The sequence below is a fragment of the Penicillium riverlandense genome (assembly GCF_028828495.1).
Source record: "Penicillium riverlandense strain IBT 135883 chromosome Unknown utg000007l_segment0_segment0, whole genome shotgun sequence".
Taxonomy (NCBI): domain Eukaryota; kingdom Fungi; phylum Ascomycota; class Eurotiomycetes; order Eurotiales; family Aspergillaceae; genus Penicillium; species Penicillium riverlandense.
This window is the reverse complement of record NW_026643198.1, coordinates 217096-228972: the sequence shown is the minus strand read 5'-3', so window position 1 is coordinate 228972 and position 11877 is coordinate 217096. Positions and strand designations below refer to the sequence as shown.

Here is an 11877-nt window from a genome sequence, read left to right as displayed (position 1 = left end):
TTCTGACATCACCAGTGCCCGATAAGGTTTATCTACATTTTTACCCCAGACTCTGGTCGCGGATATTATCTACTAATCAAGAATAGCCTCATAACTCTAAATGCGAATACTGATCCTTTGCCAGAGGAAGCCTAGGCAGTGTCTACCATCAAGAATCGATGAGCACCTGACACAAAAATGGACTTGCTCAAAGCTCCTTTGCCTTCACACGATTGTCCCGTACAACATGAAAGCAGGCGACTCCATCATTCGCAAGCTGTGCAACAAGCCCGTGCTCCCAGTCAATATACCCTTGCATATCCTTTCGTGCATTGCTAGTTCCCTCATAAGGGCGTTTGTAGATGTCAATTGGCTGAGAAAGCCAGCGCGTCTCCGTCTCCATTGGGCGATTCGCCGCTAACCAAGCCGCTGTGCCCCCAGCGAGGTATAATACATCGCGCGATACGCCCTTTCGTGCATACTCAACATTCATGGCAGCAACGCTACCGTCCGGCGAGGTCAGCACAATAGGCCCTGTTCCGCTGACAGTATTCAGATCACGGACCAGTTCGGGTCCTGAAGTAAACCACGCGCCCGGAATATGACCTTTGCGATAGATTGGACTGCGAGCGAGATCGACAATGGTAGCCTCAGTGAGTGCTGCCAAGTCGCCAACTGTTACACCACCAGAATTCTGGGCCTTCCAGGAGGGGCTTTCGGGGATAAGGACGCTGTCAGGCACTTTAGACTGCTCGTCTAGAACGTAGACCTCCCAGCCTAGCTGCACAAGCCAGCTACCCGCCATTCGGGCTCTCACCCCATCTGTGTCGTATAAAACAATGCGAGCGCCCCTTACACCAACCCATTCATCTGTAGCCTGAACCAGTTGACCACCGGGAGCAGATGAGAAACCAGTCGGGTGGCCCAGAGCATATTCCTCTGGATCTCTGACATCAAGCATGTATAGAGTTCGGGTCTTTGCTGTTGCCGCCAACTGACTGAGCTGGTCCCCATTTATAATTCGCACACCAATGTGTTGTGCCCATGCTGCGGCGTATTCCCTTGCTTTACGCGATGCCTCGTGTGATGGCTGTGGAACTCTTTCCATCTTGCTGTGTTCAAGTTCCAAACCCTCAAGCGTCCATCCAATGGTACCGTTTCTGAGGGCCATAACTTTATTTGGGATTCCAGAGTTGACCAAGGACTGAGCACCAACAATCGAGCGCGTGCGACCAGCACAATTGACAATCACAGTCGTATCGGGAGAAGGAACGGCTTCGAAAAAGCGATAGAGAAGTTCACCTCCGGGACAGCTGCGACCATGGGGTATGCTCATTGTGTTGTACTCCTGAAAGCGCCTGGCGTCCAATACCACAACGTCCTTGTCTCTTTCTAGGACCTCTTTCACGTCACGAGCGGGCAGAGATGGAGTCCCTGCGATAGCTTCCACAAGTTCGCCAAATGCTTTAGATGGCACGTTGACATCGCGGTAAACTTCACCTACGCGAGCATAGGCCGAGAGCCCTCCATCTAAGATGGCAACATCATGATACCCCAAGGCTGATATGCGAGCTGCTGCCCATTCAACATAACCCTCTCCATCATCGTAAACAACAATAGGAGCGGATAACCGAGGCACCAATGGCGGCAACTTTTCCTCGATCTCGGACACCGGTACACTCAATGCGAATAACGGATGGGCGTCAGAATATGGACCTTCTTCCCGAACGTCGAGCAGTGCAATCTCCTGGCGGGTTACCCAGTGGTGGCGCAGCTCTTGCGCGGTCAAAGACTTGATCATCTTGAATCAGATGTGTTTTCTTGAGAAGATCGCCAAGGGTAGACGTCTCTACTTTTCAATGCAGCTGGGAATCTTATAATTTTAGTTTCCGCGTCCCATGAAAACACTGTATGTGAGATAGTCAAGAAATGTGGGGATGAAAACGGGAACTGTCCACCCGGAGGTTTTTATGAGTCCGCCGTTTTTCATCCGCCTCCGCTGTGGAAAACCATCCGAAACCACAAAACCTTCCGCGCAATATTAATGTTGATTTAGTGGATTCCAGTAAAATATAGTAGTAGATTCGCGATGGCTTGCATGAGTGGCATGAACGAAACTAAGAGGCACCGGTCTAAGCTCATATGACTTGATATCCCGCCAACTATCGATCGTAGACGATTGCTGTAAACGCATCCGATCTATCGGTTTGGCCATCTGTGTTAGTTATCATTCGACTACGTTTCAAAAGAATCTGTTGAAAAAGGATCTTGTCGCGAGATGAGCAAAGAATGTCGTGCGTGAACAATAACCCCGCACCTCTCCACTCATCTCGCCCGAATCGGATCATAACCGATAGTTGCAAATTCTTGTCCGTTTTTGATGCCAGACTCCTATTTTCAAGAGAATATGAATCGCATCACTCGGAAGCGACAATCCTGTGAAGCGTGTCGTACGTCAAATGCCGTGACCTCAAGCCGTTGAGCTAACATCTAACTTCGTGTAGGGACGCGAAAGCTCAAATGTTCGGGAGAGAAAAATGGCTGTTCCCGTTGTCGGACTCTATCTCTCGCTTGTAGATTTCAAGACAAGGGAACGCCCGGAAGGCCAAGAAAGCAACCGCCTAAACAGTTGCAGCAGGAATCTTCCAATGAAGAGCCGCAAAGGGCTAGCTGTTTCCAGCTCGCGCCCGACGTGCCTCAGGGATCAACGATCTCACGAGAAATCGACAATATACTAATGGGGAATGGCGATTTTGGCTCGTTCCCAATCGAGCTGTTGGGGCCTGGCCATCCAATGGGGACACAGGACTTGTCCGATCTGTCCTTAGGCACATTCGTGTCACCTTTGCTGTCTTGCAACTGTACCGAAGAGGTTTCTGAGTCAATTCGCACCCTGACTCGTGCGCCCATGTCACACAGCTTCATCCGCAGCCTCCGTGTAGGAGTTGACCTGGTCGAAAGGCTGCTGACATGTCCCGCCTGCTATGATGTGACGAAATCCCCGCGAATCACTATTCAGAATGTCCTTTTCATCGGCCGTTTAATGGCTGAAATCACGTCTGGCTACCATAGGTATCTGAGATGGCTCAAAGGAGCCTGCAATGCGCTCAGTGATAGAAATCAACGCGAAACAGTCTACCTTATTCCTGGTCTTGAAATCAGTCCAGTGTTGGGGTTCAAGATCTCTGGCGAGAAACTCCAGGATCTTATCACGAACGGCCTTCAGGCCGATGCTGAACGATTGACTGCCCTGGCAAGAAGATTCGCACTGAGACAACGCGACCGCCACATGATTGGCCATGAAGCATGTCCGGACGCTGGAGGACACTGCTGGAGAGAGAAATACGGCGTTGGTCTCGATCCACTCGATATTTGTCCACAGAGTCCCGCGGCGAAAACATTGACGCCCTGCTATCGTGTTGTGGAAGAAGTTGCAGCAACAATCAAGCAATTTGCAGATGCTGTTGCGTGATGTATCGACGTCTGTAACAGCTCACCCTGTCGATGCTGCCCTTTACTTTCTGTTTCTGGCCATTGCTTGTAATACTGCGGGCTATTTAGTCGCAGCATCTCGGTATCCTTGTATCCTGGCCCAAATAGGTATATATGGATTGTACAATAGAATCTCACTTGAATGCGGCTTATTATATCTGACTTTTCTAACCCACCTTCACTCTGCGGGTTGACAGCCATTAGTACCTGTTTTCCCACTGCATGAAGTCGATACCCCAAGTCTGCAAAAGCACGACGACTCTATCTTGACATCCGCCTCTGCAAGAGCCAGTACCAGCTGTTTCTTAATTATAATTGCCTCTGCACCGCGGTCCAGACGCTCAAGACACTCGTGGTAACCATGGAGTGCCCATACATTGTTTGGGTGTTGATGCGCACGCTTAGGCGTCGGGTAGAGGCCCAAATCCTCAGCGTAGGCCTGAGCAGCCTGCTCAACATGTCCCTGCTCCAAGGAGAGAGCTGCATATGCATGTCGTGCTGGGAGCATCCATCCCCATGGCTCGGCAAATGGCAACTCGTCTTCAAGGATGACTGCTTCCTGTAGTTTACGGAATGACGTCTCGAAGTCGCCACGCCGGTACTCAATTTCTCCATCGAGCATTGCAGATGCTATGTGAAGGATGTCGACGATTTTGTTGGGAAAATCGAGCCGTGTAGGTGGAACGACCTTGGAAGCGAGCTTAAAAAGTTCCCGTTCTTTGTCGGCTTCTTCAAGCTGTCCTGTCGCCGCGTACGCAATTGCCTTCCCATAGTGTCTCATCACATTTGTCACACAATAGAGCTGACCATCCTCGAGAGGGTCGAGCTTTTTGAGCTCCTCCCACATCCCGAAACGGATCAGGACATGGACTCGCACAGCCTTGAAGAACTCCATCCAGTTGGCGAGTGCAGGCGTTTCCACGCGAAGAATATCCTCCGTAATAGTCGCTTCCATTCGATCCGTCGCCGCCAATGCCGCCTTTGATTTCCCTGCAAGCATCGCGGCGTAGATAAGGGAGTGGTAGTCGTGCAGGCGGTAGTAGCTGTAGAAAGTTAAACCACCATTCTCTTGAAAAAATTTGTCGTCTGCGATAGTGGCTTTCAGGTTATATTTCACTGCACGTCGATAATCTCCCACGAGAACATCGATATGGGCAGGCATATGGTAGGTGTGGCCAGTATCAGGTACTAGCTCGCGGATCATTTCTGCTGCAGGTAAAGCAGCCTCGGGAGTTGCCGACATTTCCATCAGATGGATGTACATATGTGCCGGTCCTGGATGTTTTTCCACTCCTGACATCTTCAGAGCTCGCTCAAGAAGGTCTTTCACCTCATGGACAGGGGATGAATCAATAGGGAGTCCGGTTGCGGCATCGTACAGTTTTCGTGGTGCGCAGTTCATCAACGCATCGGCGAACAGTGTGATCATGTCAAAATCATCAGACCCAAACCTTCCATATGCTTCTCGCATAGCATCAGCATAGTCTCTGTCGCAGGCAGCAAGATCCCTGCCGGTATCGTTGTTGGGATAGCGATTTGCGAGGGCATTGATGAGCGATTGCTCCCAAACTGAAGCGTTTCCTGCTCGTCTTAAGGCTTCTTGAGAATAGGCGTAGCACGAATTAATTGCATTTATCCTATCCCTTTCATCAAAAAGTCTCCATGTCTTGTTGTAATTAGGACCCGAGCAGAACGACACGCCCCAATACGCGAGCGCGCAGTGCTCATCGTGGGCGATTGCCTGCTTGTAGCATGTTATCGCTTCATCGTGGTTGAAGCAATACGTCCAGAGCAATCCGCGATCAAACCACACTTGTGCCTCTTCGGACGTTGTGCTGACTTTGAGATGGAGATTTCCCAAGTCGTAGTAGGGGTCGGTCGAAGCTCTTGCAGCCGGAGGCGGCGAAATGGAAATCATCGTGTTTGTAATTACTGTGGCCAATATAAGGGAGTTCCCACGCCTTATTAAATAGCCAAAGTCAGCCGACGATTATCGCCACGAAGTGGGATGCGTATAGACGGAGGGTTTTAGTTTCTGCCGAGGCCGAGTAAAATAACCCGAGATATTGTTCCACTCCGTCCGGCTCCCACGTAATATTGTCCGGAAGTCCTCCTCTCTCGCAGACCAAGGTCTCCAGCTCTTTTTATCTAATTTGTGTCAGAAATTGACCAACGTAGTAGATGTAAATTTGTCTATGTTGGCACAAAGTTCTCAACCGAGGTTATCGCTCATTGGATTCTCGACGGTCGAAAGGCCCGAAGCCAAAGAAGTAGTAGCATGCAATTCAATGGTCCTCGTCAGAACACTGAGTCGATAGTTTTCCTACTTAGTACAAGGTATCTTCCACTGACTCGTGTATATCAACTAAAGCCCTCCCCGCAGCGGGGGTGACTAATAATAATGATGGGCCCATAGTTAATTGTTGGGGTCGGCGGTGTTGGATCCTGGATCCATTCTGCTTTCATCGATTACCAACTCTATAATTGAGTGGGCCTGCCTTATCATCATCAAAATGTCCCTACCGGGAGACAAAGAACGAATCGCCAACCTGCGAGATGCAGAATACAAAGCAGATCAGCTCTTCCGAGAGATTGAGCGGGATCTCATCCGGCCGGGTATTACCGAGAAAGACCTGAGCCAAGAAATCCACGAGCTGGGCGCGAAGCGATTCGGGATCAAAAGCCACTGGCACAAGCGGGTTATCCGCACGGGAGAAAATACTCTTTGCCCGTTTTCGGCTAACCCTCCCAACCTGGTCATCCAGGCTGACGATATTTTGTTCGTCGACCTGGGACCGCTTTTCGAGGACTGGGAGGCCGACTTTGGCCGAACCTTCGTACTCGGAGATGATCCGGATAAAATCAAGCTCCGCGATGCCCTCGAGCCGACATGGCGTGCTGTGCGGACTCGCTTTCTGAGCAGTACGAAAATGACAGGCGAGCAGCTTTATCAGATTGCTGTCGAAGAAGCGAGCAAGAGAGGTTGGAAGTTCGGCGCTCAACTTGCTGGACACCTGATCGGCAACTTTCCGCACGAGAGAATCCCGAACGACAAGATCAGCCTGTATATCACAAAGGGAAATCACCAGCCGATGAACGCTCTTGGAGCCGATGGGCACCGACGTCATTGGATTCTCGAGATCTATCTCCATCATCCTAGTCGCCCGATCGGCGGCTTTTTCGAGCAACTTCTGACCGACGATGATCAATATATTAACTCGGAGCCGTTGTCCGGGAAAGTTGGCAGCTCGAGCAAGTCTGTTCCGGGATATCTGTTTGCTTTTACCGCTACGGTCTTGATTGTCGCCGTGTATGTCTTCCGGGTCTAGTCGTGTTTATTACCACTTTGTACTGTTGCAGGGTCACATAGCCGGCTAATCTGGCATGGGAAACGATAAATGTATATAGTTGCTGACAAGAAACGAATTAGATATAAAATATTTTGAAGTTACCGGCATTACTCTTCTATTTCGATCCCTATCTAGACCAGCTATACAAAGACCCGCAGAACAAGGTCCCTTAGTGGGGCTAGCTGGCCGCGGCGATAGGCCAGGGAGAGCACTGGACCCTGAATTATGTACTCGCCCCCAAGTCGGACGGCCAACAGGCTCGTTGTCGCAGTGGTTGGGGGCCTGACTTGGGGGCGAGTACTGTATTTTAAGCCTCCGGTTGATCGCCCTCCCACGTGTTGACCTTGGTGGTTGTTGTTTGTTGGTTGCACAAGACCATGCATCCCATTCCCTTTGTTATCTCCCAGGCTGCCACCATTTCTTCATCCATTCTCATACCCATGACTGAGCATGATGCGCCGCCATTGTCTTTTTCGGGGAGTGCTTTTGGCTGTGGCCATCATTCCTACTGTGGTCTATCTTCTTCTGCCCCAAGGCATCCCAGCGCTGGACGCAGTTCTGGGCAAATTCATCAGCGTTCGACGAGTGGATGTTTTTGACTTCCACGACACCAAAGATGAGGAACGATGCCTCAACCTCAACCGGGGGATCGTTTCGACGGACGCCATCCCTAAGGTCGTCCATGTCATTTGGCTCAATCCAGAACTAACCTTCATCAACTACCTCACGGTCAGATCTGCCCTCATATCGATCATGCCAGACAGATTATTGTTCCACTACACCACTCTCAATGAGACCAATGAGTGGTTTCGCAAACTGCACGGCAATATCACTCTTGTTCGCCATGACCTCGCCCAAGAGTATCCGCGTCAAATCAGAGAGAACTGGAACATCGCCCATGTCGCTGATGCTCTTCGACTCGACATCATCCAACAGTCCGGGGGGATCTACTTCGACATGGATATGATAGTTCTCCGCTCTTTTGACAACATACTGCAAAGTGACCGAGATATGGTGCTGGGCAACGAAGGTGGTGATCGCCGTGGGCTCTGCAACGGAGTTATCATTGGTCGCAAAAACTCGTCTTTTATCAAACGCTGGATCGACAGCTACAGTAGCTTCTCCCCCAAAGAATGGAACTATCATTCGGTTGTTTACCCAAAACTGCTGTCCCTATGGTATCCGCAAGAGATTTGTGCTTTGTCACCTGTGGCTTTCTTCTGGCCAACCTGGACGAAGAGGCATGTCCAGTACATGTACGAGCCGATTACCGAGCAGGAAGCTGAGGACCTGCAGCATACTCTTGCAATCAATGAAGGTAGCCTTTACCCGAACCAGCTAGCTTACCATGCCTGGAGTCATTCAGCAAGGGTATACCTGGAATCGCTCACCCCAGAGATTGTGAAGACGCGGAACACTCGATTCAATGTCTTAGTGCGGCGCTTTGTGGATTAGCTTTTTCTGATGATTTCCCTATGCAGTCTAGGACCATGATGTTATGAAGTTGTGCAAATTTGAACGGGTCATGTTAGTTACATACCCCATCTATTGTTAGACTAGTAGTATAGTCTGTGTCTTTGTAGCATTTCTAAGGTGATGTTATTGGCACATCCCCCGGTGGGGCTGGGGTATGCGAGTACCTGATTTAGTTAATTACAAATCCAGCAGTAAAGCCAAAGCTAATAAGACTACCCGTAACTAATATCTCTAATGTTGGCTTTAGGTGAGTCGCTAGCTAATGGTTTATACGACAGGGTGTGCGATCAGCATGACCCTAAATGGTCACGAAGATCGCATGTTTCGGGGCAGAGTCAATCCCTTCCCCGTGGGGAATTCTTCCTTCCCGTTTTGGAGTGCTTTGGCGCGCCTATCCAGCCACTTTCAGGAAATGGTTAAAGGAAGGAGCAGCCTACGATCCTACCTCGGAAAGTGCATCCTGAGCTCAATTCCACTTATAAAAACCCGTGGCTCGCCCTGCCTTCCATCTACCAACCTCCTTTGAAATACTACAATTGACCACAAGCTCCACCATCATGGTCCGTATTGCTCTCCTGGCGGCAGCTCTGAGCGCCATCGCTACTCAATGCTCTGCATCGATCCACTCTCCTCACTCATACCCTGCAAGCCCATTCCTGGGACAGATCGCCGAGCAAATGGCACTGCCCGGGGTCGCCTGGACAGCCAACGGCACCCACCACGCCAAGGGCTATACCACCAAGTCCATGGAGAAAACTGATGTGAAGGGCATGCACGAAGACTGCGAGAATATCAACCTCAACATGAAGCTGTCGACCAACTTCCGCAGCGACGTCTTCGGCCCCGGCGTCAAGGGCTACTTTTACAAGTGCGAGAAGATCAACCCCGAGACCAACCAGTACTGGTTTACCATCACCTCGGGCAATTCGACCCACATCAACCGGCTGTGCAGCCAGAAGACACCGTACCCGATTACCTACGACTCGCAGCACAACACTTGGTGGATCGACGAGCCGTTTACTTGCACCCAGCAGTGGGGGCCGCTGATGGGTGAGGGTGAGCACCGGGGTCGTCACTAGGGAATTGTATATGCCGTACGCCGTAACCATGGAGGATTGTTGTACATAACTGAAACAATATATTTTTATCTCCCTGCAGAAGGTGAATACTTGCAGCTGGTATGAACGCCTTGATTGGCCACATTCCCCAAAGACGTACGGACTGCATCCCTCTCTTACGCGGTTCATCATGTTATTCTGGATAGTCAGTAGTCAGATAGGCTTGATAGTATTAGCAGAATCTAACTATATTAAGACCCCGACTCCGATCACATTCAGCCACAGCCGGAGCAGGAGAAACATCCGTTTTCCGGGACCCGCGGATCCCGTTTGGCCACAACATCTTGATTTTTCCACATAAGACCCCCAAACATCCTCATTTTTCCACCGCAATGGATTGAACCGGTATTTCATACGTTTTTCATTATACTTTCCGTATCCAAGAACTTGGTGTACCCCTTAAAGGGCCCAATCTGCTCTCGGCCTAACCTTATTCGATGACCTCCCTGCGACCGTGTAGCTGGCGGCGTTTTCGCCATGAGCCACGGACCCCCACGCGACCAAGGCTCGTGGGGCTGAGATCATCGAAATTATTCATTATATTTGTCGTTGCGTTTGCGGCTTCGACGGTATGTTTTCTGCGGACGGGTGCTTGCAGATGCATCAGACTGACCTTCAAATGTAATAGGATATTTTTCTCTATGGCTTGGTACGGCCAGTCAAATTCCCAATTAGTTGCCTCTTGGCACGCTAATTTCTGTCTAGATTGTTCCCGTTGCACCTACTGCTTTGGAACAGATAGTTGGGCTCGCAAAGGAAGATAGTAAGTATGACTTGCCTGCCAGAAATAAACAGTCGTTGATGCATTCGTGGCAGTTCAACCATGGACCTCTACTCTCCTGGCCCTATATGCAGCGGCATTGTTAGCCTTTTCTCGTAAGTAGAGTTTGCCTGCGGATACAGCAACCTGCTTTTTTCTAAACTCTATTCCAGCCATCATCGGCTACGTCGCTGACCGATTTGAGTCTCGGAGATTGCCTATGCTCGCCGGTCTATTTGCAGTCGGCGGAGCAACAGCGCTCCTCTGCGTCGGAACTAACATCGGACTATGGATCGCCGGCCGCTTGTTCCAAGGCGCCGCTGCGGCTGTCGTCTGGACTGTCGGAATCGCTCTGTTGGTCGACACTGTCGGCAAAGACGGAGTTGGCCAAGCAATTGGTTATGTTTCTATGTCACTGACTCTCGGAACGCTGGCTGGCCCCCTGCTTGGTGGCGTGCTCTATGAAGACGGCGGATACTATTCTGTATTTGGATTGGCCTTCGGCCTGATAGCCCTTGACGTTTTCCTAAGGTTGGTATTAATTGAACAAAAAGATGCCAGGAAATGGCTCGACGATGAGAAGGAGCAGCCTGTGGAATCTGAAAAACTTGAGACACCCTCGGCAGAGGCTACGCCAACTCCAGAGGTGCAAGAAACTGCTCACGATCCACAAGCCGTTGCACCAAAACGGAGTCCTTTTGGGCGGCTCGCTGTTTTGCTCAGCTCTAGCCGCCTCATTGTATCTCTCTGGGGATACTTCATCCTATCACTCGTGCTGTCTTCCCTCGACAGCGTGCTTCCTATCTTCGTTCAAGAGACCTTTGGTTGGCAACAAACCGCACAAGGTCTGATCTTCATTCCGTGCATGTTGCCGCACATTTTGGACCCTCTGGTCGGATATATCGTCGATCGATATCCAAAATCTGCTCGCTACCTCACCTCCGCCGGGTTCTTCTGCTGTCTTCCGGTGATGGTGTTACTCCGCCTCGTGAAAGAAAACACGATGCACGACAAAATTCTTTTATGTGCCCTTCTTGCCCTTATCGGTTGTTGTATTGCTATGACAATGACCCCGCTCGTTACAGAGGTCTTCCACGCGGTCAAAGAGAAAGAGGAGATATCTCCTGATATCTTCGGTCGTGGCGGTGCAATGGCTCTTGCTTTTGGTCTTTCGAACATGGGCTTTGCGGCAGGAAGTCTAGTTGGTCCCTTCTTCGCGGGTTTTATTCGCAAAGAGGCTGGATGGGGCACTATGGGCTGGGCACTGGGTTTGTTGGTTGGTGTGTCTGCTGTCCCAACGCTGTTGGTCATGGGAGGGTGGATTATGGGAAAGCCGAAGCCGCAAGTGGAAAGTCCTTCTGCACCGGAGTGAGCTTATTTCATAATTGCTATTCTCCTCTCTATTTGTATATCTAGACCGATTGATTCTCCTCTCATGAGTCACGAGAAAAGAACATGCTAACCTAGAAATAATGTAATAAATCTCTTCTTGTGAATTCGGGTTGAAACCTTTTGCAGTTATGCGCACTCTCGCTTTCACGACTTAATCTATGCCTACGTAATCGAAATTCAAGTTCACAATGGCCTGGCCAGTATGAGACTTCCGCCCTTCCCAGCTGAGACTCCGCGGAAGATCCCCACAAGGTTCCCCGCAAGAGCCCCACGCCCAAGTGGATGGGACGGCGAGAGAGGAAGCTCGGGA

The 11877-nt window shown here is 50.4% G+C and overlaps 7 protein-coding genes across 7 annotated transcripts; 5 read left to right on the top strand and 2 right to left on the bottom strand.

Annotated features, from left to right (window-relative positions):
• Positions 1-187: 187 nt before the first annotated feature.
• Positions 188-1780, bottom strand: N7474_007655 (uncharacterized protein; the record flags this gene model as incomplete). Its single annotated transcript, XM_057199065.1, has 1 exon — positions 188-1780. One exon carries the CDS (start codon positions 1778-1780, stop codon positions 188-190), a length of 1593 nt encoding a protein of 530 aa, XP_057049766.1.
• Positions 1781-2716: 936 nt separating this feature from the next.
• N7474_007654 (uncharacterized protein) lies at positions 2717-3451 on the top strand (the record flags this gene model as incomplete). Its single annotated transcript, XM_057199064.1, has 1 exon — positions 2717-3451. One exon carries the CDS (start codon positions 2717-2719, stop codon positions 3449-3451), a length of 735 nt encoding a protein of 244 aa, XP_057049765.1.
• A 198-nt stretch (positions 3452-3649) lies between these two features.
• On the bottom strand, positions 3650-5389 carry N7474_007653 (TPR domain protein; the record flags this gene model as incomplete). Its single annotated transcript, XM_057199063.1, has 1 exon — positions 3650-5389. One exon carries the CDS (start codon positions 5387-5389, stop codon positions 3650-3652), a length of 1740 nt encoding a protein of 579 aa, XP_057049764.1.
• A 595-nt stretch (positions 5390-5984) lies between these two features.
• Positions 5985-6800, top strand: N7474_007652 (M24 family metallopeptidase; the record flags this gene model as incomplete). Its single annotated transcript, XM_057199062.1, has 1 exon — positions 5985-6800. The coding sequence occupies one exon, from the start codon at positions 5985-5987 to the stop codon at positions 6798-6800; it is 816 nt and encodes a 271-aa protein (XP_057049763.1).
• A 474-nt stretch (positions 6801-7274) lies between these two features.
• Positions 7275-8276, top strand: N7474_007651 (glycosyltransferase family 32 protein; the record flags this gene model as incomplete). Its single annotated transcript, XM_057199061.1, has 1 exon — positions 7275-8276. The coding sequence occupies one exon, from the start codon at positions 7275-7277 to the stop codon at positions 8274-8276; it is 1002 nt and encodes a 333-aa protein (XP_057049762.1).
• Positions 8277-8854: 578 nt separating this feature from the next.
• N7474_007650 (uncharacterized protein) lies at positions 8855-9376 on the top strand (the record flags this gene model as incomplete). Its single annotated transcript, XM_057199060.1, has 1 exon — positions 8855-9376. The coding sequence occupies one exon, from the start codon at positions 8855-8857 to the stop codon at positions 9374-9376; it is 522 nt and encodes a 173-aa protein (XP_057049761.1).
• Positions 9377-9852: 476 nt separating this feature from the next.
• On the top strand, positions 9853-11547 carry N7474_007649 (MFS transporter; the record flags this gene model as incomplete). Its single annotated transcript, XM_057199059.1, has 5 exons — positions 9853-9984; positions 10044-10064; positions 10121-10178; positions 10232-10291; positions 10349-11547. 5 exons carry the CDS (start codon positions 9853-9855, stop codon positions 11545-11547), a joined length of 1470 nt encoding a protein of 489 aa, XP_057049760.1.
• Between the last annotated feature and the right edge of the window lie 330 nt (positions 11548-11877).